This window comes from Heterodontus francisci, chromosome 5 (assembly GCF_036365525.1).
Source record: "Heterodontus francisci isolate sHetFra1 chromosome 5, sHetFra1.hap1, whole genome shotgun sequence".
In the NCBI taxonomy this organism is placed as follows: Eukaryota; Metazoa; Chordata; class Chondrichthyes; order Heterodontiformes; family Heterodontidae; genus Heterodontus; species Heterodontus francisci.
Window position 1 is genome coordinate 114,956,406 of NC_090375.1, and position 12,828 is coordinate 114,969,233.

The following is a 12,828-nucleotide window of genomic DNA, read 5'->3' on the forward strand; positions in this document are numbered from 1 at the left end:
CAAACAAACACATTGCACAATATTCTCAAACACACTTTTCTCTCTTGCAGGATAAGGTGGTGCTCAAGAAGAGGCAGCAGGCACTAACCAGAAGGGGACCGGCATGCCTGCTTATCCTAACCTCCCCATGGAGGAGATGTGCTTGCCATCATTCGAGTGGCCAGCAGTGGAGTTGAAACCATTGAAGATGATGGTATCCTTATACCTAAATCCTCCTCCTCCTCCTATCTAATCTCCCCCCTCATCTCACACTCTTCTGGTTTACAAACTGCAGATGGTGTATGCATGCACCTCTTTCTTCCCCTCCTCTCGCCACAAGTTTAACCTTGTGTCTTTCTCCTTTGACGCCCAAAAAATGTCACCTGGCCATGCAGTGGAGGAACAGCAAGAAGACTGTGACTATGAAGACATACCATTACTCGATAGCATATTCATGACCACCAGCTCAAATGCTAACTAGTAATTTATAGGATAGCATAGAGGCGGGGTCTGCACATGGTGAGACACCGGGCATGAGTGGCCTGCAGCCAGAGCTGGGGGCAAAGATAGCACGTATTCCAGTTCACTGGAGGATGTGGTTGCATACAAGTTCTGCTGCAGCAGACTCAGATGAGGACTTCGATGGGATAGACTACAGAAGAAGGCTGGTGGCTTTGCACAATGAAATGCTTGATGCATTGGTAAGCCTGCCAAAATACCTGCAGCCAATGTCAAAGAGCATGGAGGAGTCTGTCACCAACTTGGCACAGGCCTTTGCACAGAGTTTGAAACCCATCCTTTCCAGCATGGAAGCAGTGGCTAACTCCGTTTACGCAATTGAGGATTCAACCATGATGCAGTGTCAGATGGCCAATGTCTCCGTTTCTGTTGCAGAACAAGCAGCAGCTGCCACCCAATAGCTAAGTGCTGTAGTGGAAGATGAGACTGCCATCATGCAAATTCAGGCTACTGCCATCATGGCTGTGAATTCCAAAGGGGTTTGCAGGCTGTCCGCCAACAGATTATTAGGATTACTGAGGTGTCACCCTGGGGGAGTGGCAATGACTCCATAGAGCACGAACCTGCTGTTCTGTCAAGAAGACAGCATTTGCCCTCACACCGCTGCCACTTCGTCAGTGCCCTTGTTGTTGCCTGTCAAACATCCAGCCCAGTCTGCTGCCGTCCATGCCGAGACGATACAGTCTGTAGCTGGGCCTTCCAGGCCCAGAGCTGGTTGAAGTAATCTTCCAAGGCTATCTGCAGTCTGTCCCACTAAATTTTACCAGCCATGCTGCAGCCACGTAGGGTAGCACAGCGTAGGAGCACTAGGACAGGCAAAGGCTGCTGCAAGACTCGCACCAACAGGGTGACCAGTTAACCTTTGTATGCAATATGGAATGTTTATTTTGTGGTGGCATTTATTTTTGCATTATGGTCAAGCGGAAGCTCTGATGGTCAGTGACCGAGAGGTGGGCAGTTGTGGGACTGTTGGCAAATGGGGAAATTGGGATTGCAGTTACTGGTATTGCACTCAGATGAGTCCTTCACAGGCAGCCTGGGCAGATAGGGGCTTGTCTCGGTTGCCTCTTCCTCTTCCTCCTCATGCTCCTACTCTTCAGGTGCTTACTGAGTAGCTGATAGCGAGAACTGTCCTCTCATGATGGCGTGTAGCAGACCAGTTTGAATCTTAACACTCCCTCTGCCGAGTACTATAGGGCTCTTACTGACTAGTCCAGGGAGCGGAAGCATTGTTTCAGCACCCTAATAGTCTGTTCTATCACATTTTGCGTGGCAAGGCAGCATGGTTTTCATTGTGTGCATACTGTGGCTGTGTATGTGGATTGCATACCTGAGTCATGTCATGAGCTGATTGCCCTTATCGCCCAGAAGCCACCTTTAGGTTTGCCATTGTGGCTCAAATGCAGATGGCACAGTGGTCTGCCGTAGAATGAAAGCACAGAATCATTACAGCACAGAAGGAGGCCATTCGGCCCATCGTGTCTGCAACGGCTCTCCGAATGAGTAATTCACCTAGTGCCATTCCCCACCTTCTCCTCATAACTCTGCATATTTTTCCTTTTCAGATAATTATCTAATTCCCTTTTGAATGCCTTGACGGAACCTGCCTGCACCACACACTTACTTAGGCAGTGCATTCCAGACCTTAACCACACATTGCATGAAAAAAGATTTTCCTCATGTCGCTTTTGCTTCGCTTGCCCATTATTTGAAATCTGTACCTTCTCATTCTTGATCCTTTCATGAGTGGGAACAGTTTCTCCCTATCTACTCTGTCCAGACCCCTCATGACTACTCTCTGCATATGGGGCATTGACCTGCATGATCCACTGCCTTTGGTCACACGCCACCTGGGCATTGAGGGAGTGGAATCCGTTTGTTTCAGTACTTGGCAAAGTTGACATGCAGCACCTGCAAAATGATGTGCTAGCAGTTTATGGCACTCTGCACCATTGTGAAGCCTGTAATCCAAACAAAGCCATGGGCTGTCTCTACCTGTTGCTCTCTGGCAAGAGAAAATTAAATTTAGTTAGCCCTCTTTGAATAGAGAGCCTCAGTGACCTCTGCTATGCAACAGTGGACAGCAAACATCTCAAATATCTCCAGCTTCAGCCAGAAAGGAGTCAGACAAACAAAAGTTCATTGCTACAGTTACCTTCACAGCTACTGGCAATGCAGTCCTTGCCCTGCTGTGAGTTTGTAGGTGACAAATTACAACAAGGATATCCTTACTGAAGTGCAGATGTTTGATACACTGTTCCTCGCTGAGATTCAGGTAGGAGAATTGCTCCCAGAACACTCTGGTCTCATATGGCCTCCTGGTGAGAGCCCGTCTCCCCTTCGTCCTCTTCCCTCTTCCAGTAGCTTGTGCTGCTTTGTCTCATATGGCCTCCTGCTCAGTCTCCCAGTCATATGGTATTCCAAGGGGAATACCTACTGACGCATTCATGTCTTGGAGCAACTGGTTGTTAGTCAGAAATAGGTCCTTCACCTACCACAGCATTCCTTGTCGACTTTGGCAATTTGAAACAACTATAGAAAGCCTTATCACTTGCAGCATCAAAACAGCCAGATGAAATCAACCAGCAACTAACCTGTATGTAGTTGATCCCTTTAAATAGCGCCGCGACTCCGTCCTGCTACTGAACAGGTGTTCAGCTGTGCGAGGTTAAGAGAGGACATTAGCTGGAGTGTTGAGCTCTGAAATGGCTCCGTTGGTGACAAATCAACATTGCATGCTGATTGACGTCATGATCTGCCTGCACTGCATGCTTCCAGTGGATGTTCACTGCGCGTGCGATAATGGCCTCACTAAATTGGCGTCTTGTGCGATTTTCCCCAAAAGCGTGTATGCTGCAGACACCATTTTGGAACTCTAAGGACATTCGTAGCACCCAGACAATGGGCACCAGCAAACTCAATTTCTTACCCTATAAGTCAAAGAGACTGGGGCTGGCATAGGGAGAACCAGGAATATTGCTTTTATGTTCTTGTGATCTGCTAAGTCTAGGTTTCTAATTGTAATAGAATAGAATCAATTCTACTGTTTAACCAAATCCATGTGAGGTAGTGTGGTCTTAAATCTGGTATAACTCCTAACATTTAGGTTTCATCTTACAATTAGTTAAATTTTTAAAAATGCATTGCTGCAATGCATATATTTAGAAATGCCATACCAACATAAAAAAATGATGGGCAGGAAAAGACCAGCTGATCCACCAAGCCTTCCCCACATCAATGATGCCTGGAGCTCCTCAGCAGTCATTAAATCTGCTGAGAGGAAAAAATTAAGAGAAAGGAACCCAGGGCCAAATGAGGAACAACATTGGGAAAATTACTCTCCAACACCCTCAGGTGATGGAAACCAGTCCAGGAGACCATGATAATGTTAACTGTTAGATCATTTAGCTTTTATAAGATAGTGACAGAGAGCTGCCGCAGCTCTCTTTTGAAACTTCCTGTGTTGTCAGCGTGGATTTCGACAATTTATAAGTATTTTTGTATTTAAATTTTTGTTTTATTCTATTACATCCATTTCTTTAGAACATCAAAGCAATCCACCACTGAAAAATGTTCTTGTTTCTTTAGCCTCGAAGTTAGAGAATTTCTTCAAATGGACAACCCAAAGAATCAATCAGATCCATCAGAAGATGAAGATGAAAAGCCTGGTCATATGGTACTGTACATGCAGATGAATTCTTTAGTATTAAAGTGTACTTACTACCTCAGAGATTGACCATTTTCTGTCATGGTCCAACTTATTGTCATGCTTGCGTCACAGAAATCTAAGATCATTTTTATTTCCACAGCAACAATCTACCTCTGAAAGCATTTATCTTGGTGCTTCAGGAAATCCCCAGTGAGTACTTTATAGCTCTGGTTACTTATTTTGATTTTTTTTATTGCAATAAAAGGTTAGATCATCTTGCCATTAAAAATAACTGCATCATCTGGTTAAGTTGTCGAATTTTATATTGCACAGAATTATAGTTTCATGTTATGAATGCTAGACTTTATAGTCTGATTATGTTTTTAAAATGCCTTTTAATGCAGTCATCTCATGGTCTTCTCAGAAACAAGCCAGGGGTCTTGGTTACCATGACAACAAGGAACCCAAATCAAAGACCCCTTTGGAAACAGAGCCTAAGGTTGTAATACCTGATGGACAATGGGTTTTGCTCCCTCACGCTCTCAGATTATAAACAGGGAGCCCGGGGCTCAAAAATGCAAATGTCAGCTACAATTGCTAACACCTGGAAACTAAGGAAGGCCTGGGTGGTTCTGCTGTGGCCAGACTTGTGGACTCTGCATGTTAGAGAAGACAAATGGCTATTGACTTTTGATTCTGAATAAATTCCATAGACTTTCAAAAGTCAGACCGGCTGTAATGAAGACGAAGACCATCAGTGACAGCCTCACAAGAGAGAGTGAGCGAGAACACCTGCTCGCAGAAGACTGATGCAGCAAAAGGCTGCTAAGAATTGAACCCAATATGAAACCTGAGGTTTGCGGAGCGGAGAAAAGACCAACGGGGTCACCAAAGATCGCTTTATTCACAGAAGTCCAGGTTGAAAGTGCACAGAAGAAGTGAGCAACGAGGGCATTTCCTTTGAGAGGGACTGGGAGATCCAACCCATTTCAACTGGAAGGTGTTTGGGACTTTTAACCACAAAGATATTGCTTCAATTAGGTCATTGTGTAATGAATAAATGTGCTGTGGGGTTTTCAAGTGTTGTAGTAAGTTAAAGGGAAATACCTTTTTCTATAATTTAATGTATTAGCTACTTTACAAAGTACTGTTTAGTTAAAGTTGATTTTTTTTTAGTTATAGTAAAAGTCTTGAAATGTGAAATCTTGTCATACACTTTAAATTGATCTGGGGACTTCATATCCCATGTTTTAATGTTAAAAGTTTCACTGAGTTCGTAACATATGTTTTGTGAATTTCAACTCCACAATATTTAACTTTTGACTTTTATGAGGTTGGTATTTATTTCAGGGCTCAGCCAACAGACTTTGCTTTCTTGAAACTAATTGGCAAGGGAAGCTTTGGCAAGGTAAGATTTTGAATATTCAACTTTTTCTTGCTTCTGCTGATGCATCAGCTGCTTTTACTTGTTCATGTTCCACAGTTTTTGTCCAATAAGAGATGGTCCTTATGGATCATAACTATAAAATTATTTTTGCTAGGTTCTACTTGCAAAACATAAAACTGATGGAAAACTTTATGCAATCAAAGTCTTGCATAAAAAAGTAATCCTAAAGAAGAAAGAGGTAATACTAGAAATTTCATTTATTGCCAGAGTTTTTTTGTAGGTTCTTGATTGGTGTATGCATTTCAGTTGTTAAAATATTTTCTTTAATGCAGCAAAGGCATATTATGGCTGAGCGTAATGTGTTGCTGAAAAATGCAAAACATCCCTTCCTGGTTGGGCTTCATTTTTCCTTCCAAACCACAGACAAGCTCTACTTTGTCCTGGATTTTATTAACGGTGGAGAGGTTAGTATTACCATTTGAATTGGTCAATAGCTACAAATAGGTAACACTGAATTGTGATTTGTTTTGCCCACCAATAGAAACATATTTCAGTATGTTTCACACTTCAATTAGTATTAATGTTGAAATGAAAAGCATGTTATAGACAAATACAGACTACTAAATAGCTACATTTGCTAACTATATATAATGAAGCTTCCCTTTTATTTTGATTTTTCTATTTTACATTTTCTTTTCCCTCCCCTTAATCTGTGGTATGTAGCATTAATGCAGATAATTTGTTCCAAGTCCTCCACCAGCATAACGTTAAGTATGCAAAAACATACTACTTTCCTTATAATGGGCCACTCAGATGTGAGGAAACAGCTAGTCTCAGTTCATTACCTCCTCTGTTGTCCTACCAACATTTTTTGACCTGAACCACCTTTCACCCCAAAAATGAAAAGTTAATTCCTATAGCCAAGCACATTATGATCTGCCGTTAATCTCCCATCTTCCACTGTCAAGTTTTGAGCTCATACAAAGCTCTGCTTTGCAAATTTAACTTACACCAGCTCCTGTTCACCAATACCTCTTTGCTTGCTGACCTATGTCAATTTCCAGTTCATCAGTGCCTCAAATTTAAAATTCTCATCCTTGTGGTTAAATCCCTCATGGCCTTGTCTCTCTGTATCTCTGTAATCTCCTACAGGCTTCTGAGAACTCTACATTGCTCCAACTTTGGTCTCTAGTGCATGCCCCACTTCCTTTGCACCAATAGTAGTGCCTTCAGCTTTCCAGTCCTAACCTTTGTAATTCTCTCCCTAAACCTCTCTGCCTTTCTACCCTTTTCACCTACTTGAAGGTGCTGTTTTGAAACCTACCTCTTTGACCAAGCTTTTAGTCACCAGTGCTAATATCTCCTCCTTTGACTCGGTGTGAGTTTTTGTGTGATAACTCCCTCTGTGAAGCCCCATGGGGCGTTGTAGTACATTAAAGGCACAGTATAAGCAAGATGTTATAATTTCACTGTACCTAGTGTACACAGGCCATCTTCCCCCTCCCCATATTAGCCATAATTAATCTGCCTGAGAAAGGGCCTATAGTATTGGCATAAATTCGCAAACTGGAACAATTACTCATAGTTCATGGGTAACATGGAAAATGTATGCTGTATTTGAGCATCATGAGTTAATGCACTTATTCTGAACTATTTTCAGTTGTTCTTCCATCTACAAAGGGAGCGTTGCTTCCCAGAAGACAGAGCCAGATTTTATGCTGCAGAAATGGCCAGTGCACTGGGATATTTGCATTCACTAAACATTGTTTACAGGTAACCTATTCCGAACTTAATTTAAATCATTACCATGCATTATAAATACATACATCTTCAGTATTCATATTGTACAATATAATTTTAAACAGTTGAGCAGTGAGTTGACGTCTGTTGATATTTCAATGTACAATGCTACAGAGTGATGACAAATAAGTGGAGGAAGGAAGTGAAAGCTCTAGGCTTAAGTAGTTTAACCATACCACATTCTGCACTTCAAAAGTAGGAATGCAAGTAAGTGCTCATCTGACTATGTAAACAACACACTTCCTTATCCTTTTGATAATGGTAGCAGTGCTTTTTTTTGGATATGCAGCGAAGGCAAGTGAGAGTATTCCATCACATTCCTGACTTTTGCCTTCTAGGTGATGGAGAGGCACTGGGGAGTTGAGAAGTGAGCCACATGCCACAGCATACCCAGCCTCTGATCTTTTCTAGTAACCACGACATTTATGTGACTGGTCCAATTGAATTTGTGGTCAATGTTGGAACCCCAGGATATTGATGGTGGGGGACTCATGATGGTAATTGAATTTCTGGGGGAAGTGGTTAGATTTTCTCATTGGAGACAGTGGAGACCTGGCATGTGTATGGCACAAATATCACTTGCCTCTTAATCAGCCCAAGTCTATATGTTGTTCATATCTTGCTGCATGCGGGCATGGCCTGTTTCTGTTTCTGAGGAATTATCAATGGAGCAGAACGCTGCAATAAATCAGCAAATAACTTTACTTCTGATTTTATGATGGAGGGAAGGTTATTGATGAAGCAGCTGAAGATGATCAGGCCTAGGACACTGCCCTGAGGAACTCTTGCAGCGATATCCTGGGGTTGAGATGATTGGCCTGCAGAAATCTCAGCCATCTTCCTTTGTGCTCGATGTGACTCCGGCCACTGGAGAGTATTTGCCCGATACCCATTGTTTACACTTTTACTAGGGCTGCATGGTGCCACATTCTGTCAAATGCTGCTCTGATCTCAAGGTTAGCACTCTCACCTCAGCTCTGGAATTCAGTTCTTGTACTATGTTTGAACTATTGCTATAATGAGATCTGGAGCTGAGTGGTCCTGGCGGAACCCAAACTAACTATTAGTGAGCAGGTTATTGGTGAATACATGCCACTTGATAGCACTGTTACAACTACTTACATCAATTTGCTGATGATTGGAAGTAGGCTGATGAGAGTAGTTGTTGGCTGGGTTGGATTTCCCCTGGTTTTTGTGGGCAGAACCAACATACTCTCTCATTCTTTTTGGAGTGTGCAGGCTATTTGTTTAATTGTGCGGCCTCTTGGTAAATTTGCGCGGCAACTTAAAGGGGCCGACTTGTGCGTGGCATGAGCAGGATCTTTTATGTTTCTATGCAGCCATGTGACCGTACAGCTCAATGGGAACATTGGACAGAACAATTGAGCAAGTTTTCAGTGTTTTGCACAGCCCATGCTGCCCTTTCAGCTTCATAATAGACAATCCTCAACTTTTTCAAAACTTTTGCCCCTTGTATTCTGTTCATGTAGATGACCCTCATATATCACATTAGCCTTGCCAATCTCCACTTACTCCCAGTTCTAGAATGCCTCCTGGTGGGATTGGTTTTATAAGTGGTGGTGCTATTGATGGTGTTGCAGTGGTTGCATCTATATATTTATTGATCTGTTTTATTTTGAACACAAGAAATAAGAGTAGGAGTAGACCATATGGCCCATCAAGCCTGCTCCACCATTCAGTACGATCATGGCTGATCTTAGGATTCCACTCCACTTTCCCACTCGCTCACCATATCCCTTGACTCCCCGAGAGACCAAAAATCTATCTATCCCAGCCTTAAATGTATTCAATGATGGAGCATCCACAACCCTCTGGAGTAGAGAATTCCAAAGATTCACAACCCTTTGAGTGAAGTAACTTCTCTTCACCTCTGTCCTAAATGATCAGCCCCGTATCCTGAGACTGTGCCCCATGTTTTAGATTCCTTGACCAGCGAAAATTATCTCTGTGTCCACCCTGTCCAGCCCCTTTAGAATCTCATATGTTTCAATGAGATCATCCCTCATTCTTCTAAACTCCAGAGAATACAGGCCCAATTTACTTCGTCTCTCATCATAGGACAACCCCCTCATTCCAGGGACCAATCTAGTGAACCTTCGCTGCACTGCCTCCAATGCAAGTATATCCTTTCTTAGATGTGGAGACCAAAACTGCACACCGTATTCCAGATGTGGTCTCACCAAGACCCTGTACAATTGTAGCAATACTTCCTTATTCCTGCACTGCAATCCCCTTGCAATGAAGGCCAACATGCCATTTGCCTTCCTAATTGCTTGCTATACCTGCATGTTAACTTTCTGCATTGCTTATACAAGCACACCCAAGTCTCTTTAAACATAGACACTTACAAGTTTCCCACCTTTTTAAAAAAAAAAAATTGTGCTTTTCTATTACGACCAAATTGCATAACTTCATACTTCCCTACATTATACTTCATACTTCCCTACATTATACTTCATCTGCCATCTTGTTGCCCACTTAACCTGTCTATATCTCTTTGCAGCCTCTGTGTCCTCCCTACAGCTTACCTTTCTACCTACCTTTGTATCATCAGCAAACTTAGATACATTACTCTCTATCTGTTCATCTAAGTCACTAATATAGATTGTTAATAGCTGAGTCCCCAGCACTGATCCTTGTGGCTCTCCACTATTTACTGTCTGCCAACTTGAAAATGCCCCGTTTACTTCCACTGGTTGCTTTCTGTCTGTTAACCAATCATATATACATGCTAATATATTACCCCCAACTCCATGAGCCCTTATCTTGCCTATTAACCTTTTGTGTGGCACCTTATGGAATGCCTTTTGGAAATCCAGGTATACTACATCTACTGGTTCCCCTTTACCCTACTAGTTATATCCTCAAAAAACTCTAATAAATTCGTCAAACAGATTTCCCTTTAGTAAAATCTAATCATACTGTGCTTTTCTAAGTGCATTGTTAAGACTTCCTTAATAATAGATTCCAGCATTTTCTCAACGACTGATAGGCTATCTGGCCTGTAGTTCCCTGTTTTCTCGCTCCCTCCTTTCTTGAAAAGCAGTGTAACATTTGCCAACTTCCAATCTCATGGGACCATTCCCGAATCTAAGGAATTTTGGAAAATCATAGCTAGCGTATCCACTATCTCTGCAGCTATCTCTTTTATAACCCTGGAGTTTAGGCCATCAGGTCCTGGAAATTTGTCAGATTTTAGACCCTTAAGTTTCTCTAATGCTTTTTCTCTGCTGATATGAATTTCCTTCATTTCCTCACTCATTTCCGCCCCTAAGTTACTATCTATTTCTGGTATGGAATTTTTGTCTTCTACTATGAAGACGACATAAAATATTTGTTCAGTGCCTCTGCCATTTCCTCATTCCCCATGATAATTTCTCCTGTCTCTGCTTCTAAGGGACTAACGTTTACTTTAGCTACTCTATATCTTTTGATATACCTATAAAAGCTCACAATCTGTTTTAATATTACTGGCTAGTTTACTCTCATTCTATTTTTTCCTATTTTTATCAACATTGTGGTGGCTCTTTGGTTTCTAAAACACACCCAATCCTCAGACTTGCTACTCTTTTTTTTTTTAATTCATTCATGGGATTTGGGCATCACTGGCTAGGACAGCATTTATTGCCCATTCCTAATTGCCCTTGAGAAGGTGGTGGTGAGCCGCCGCCTTGAACCGCTGCAGTCCATGGGGATAGGTACACCCACAGTGCTGTTGGGAAGGGAGTTCCAGGATTTTGACCCAGCGACAGTGAAGGAATGGCAATATAAGTCCAAGTCAGGATGGTATGTGGCTTGGAGGGGAACTTGCAGGTGGTGGTGTTCCCATGCATCTGCTGCCCTTGTCCTTCTAGTTGGTAGAGGTTGCGGGTTTGGAAGGTGCTGTCCAAAGAGCCTTGGTGCAGTGCATCTTGTAGATGGCACACACTGCTGCCACTGTGCGTCAGTGGTGGAGGGAGTGAATGTTTGTGGATGGGGTGCCAATCAAGCGGGCTGCTTTGTCCTGGATGGTGTTGCACTTCTTGAGTGTTGTTGGAACTGCACCCATCCAGGCAAGTGCAAAGTATTTCATCATACTCCTGACTTGTGCCTTGTAGATGGTGGACAGGCTTTGGGGAGTCAGGAGGTGAATTACTTGCCGCAGGATTCCTAGCTTCTGACCTGCTCTTGTAGCCATGGTATTTATATGGGTACTGCAGTTCAGTTTCTGGTCAATGGTAGCCCCCAGGATGTTGATATTGGGGGCATTGAGTGATCGTAATGCCATTGAGTGTCAAGGGAGATGGTTAGATTCTCTCCTGTTTGAGATAGCCATTGCCTGGCACTTGTGTGGCACGAATGATTCTTGCCACTTAACAGCCCAAGCCTGGATATTGTCCAGGTCTTGCTGCATTTCTCCCTGGACTGCTTCAGTATCTGAGGAGTCGTGAATAGTGCTGAACATTGTGCAATCATCGGCGACATACTTCTGACCTTATGATTGAAGGAAGGTCATTGATGATGCAGCTGAAGATGGTTGAGCCTAGGACACTACCTTGAGGATAGTGATATCCTGGAGCTGAGATGATTGACCTCCAACAACCACAACCATCTTCCTTTGTTCTCGGTATGACTCCAACCAGCTGAGAGATTTCCCCCTGATTCTCATTGACTTCAGTATTACTTGATGCCATACTTGGTCAAAAGCTGCCTTTATGTCAAAGGCAGTCCCACGCACCTCAATTTGCAACATTGAAGCCTTTTCTTTTCATCTAGTGCTATCCTTCACTTCCTGAGTGAGCCCCGGATGTGTCTTTCTGACTGAGCTTTTGTTTTTCAAAGGAATGTATTTTTGTTGAACATTGTAAATTGTTTCTTTAATTGTTTCCCAATGGTCATTTACTGACAGACCTTTTAGTCTATTTACTGCCATACCTTTCAAGTCTATTTACCCAATTTACCTCAGCCAGTTCTCCCCTCATGCCTTCGTAATTGGCATTGTTTAAATTTAAGATTCTTGTTTGTGATTGGAGCATGTCACTTTCAAACTTAACATGGAATTCAGTGGTACTATGATCACTGTATCCCAGTGGATCTTTTACTATGACATTGCTAATTAACCATGCCTCATTACGCAATACTAGATCTGAGATAGTTTTATCCCTAGTTGGCTCCACAACGTATTGCTCCAAGAAACTGTCCCAAAAACATTCTACAAAATTATCTTCTAGACCACTCCTGCCAGTCTATATGAAGATTCAAGTCCCCCACAATTATTACATTGCCTTTGTTACAAGCTCCAATAATTTCTTCTTTAATACTCTGTCCAACGGCATAACTACTGTTCGGGGGCCTATAAACTACTCCCACTAGTGTTTTCTGATTCTTGCTATTCCTTATTTCCACCCATACTGATTCTACTTCATGATCTTCTGAGGCTAGATCCTTTCTCACTAATACCTTTATGTCATCCTTTACCATCAGTGCTATCCCT

The 12,828-nt window shown here is 42.5% G+C and overlaps 1 protein-coding gene across 7 annotated transcripts in view; it reads left to right on the forward strand.

Annotated features, from left to right (window-relative positions):
- sgk3 (serum/glucocorticoid regulated kinase family member 3) overlaps positions 1–12,828 on the forward strand; it is a 155,163-nt gene that overhangs the window by 112,491 nt on the left and 29,844 nt on the right. For all 7 annotated transcript variants that reach the window (XM_068031940.1, XM_068031938.1, XM_068031939.1 and 4 more), the window contains 6 exons: positions 4,087–4,174; positions 4,308–4,357; positions 5,498–5,555; positions 5,689–5,772; positions 5,867–5,998; positions 7,195–7,307. In XM_068031940.1, the coding sequence (XP_067888041.1) occupies positions 4,087–4,174; positions 4,308–4,357; positions 5,498–5,555; positions 5,689–5,772; positions 5,867–5,998; positions 7,195–7,307 (525 nt within the window). The remainder of the gene's footprint in view (positions 1–4,086; positions 4,175–4,307; positions 4,358–5,497; positions 5,556–5,688; positions 5,773–5,866; positions 5,999–7,194; positions 7,308–12,828) is intronic.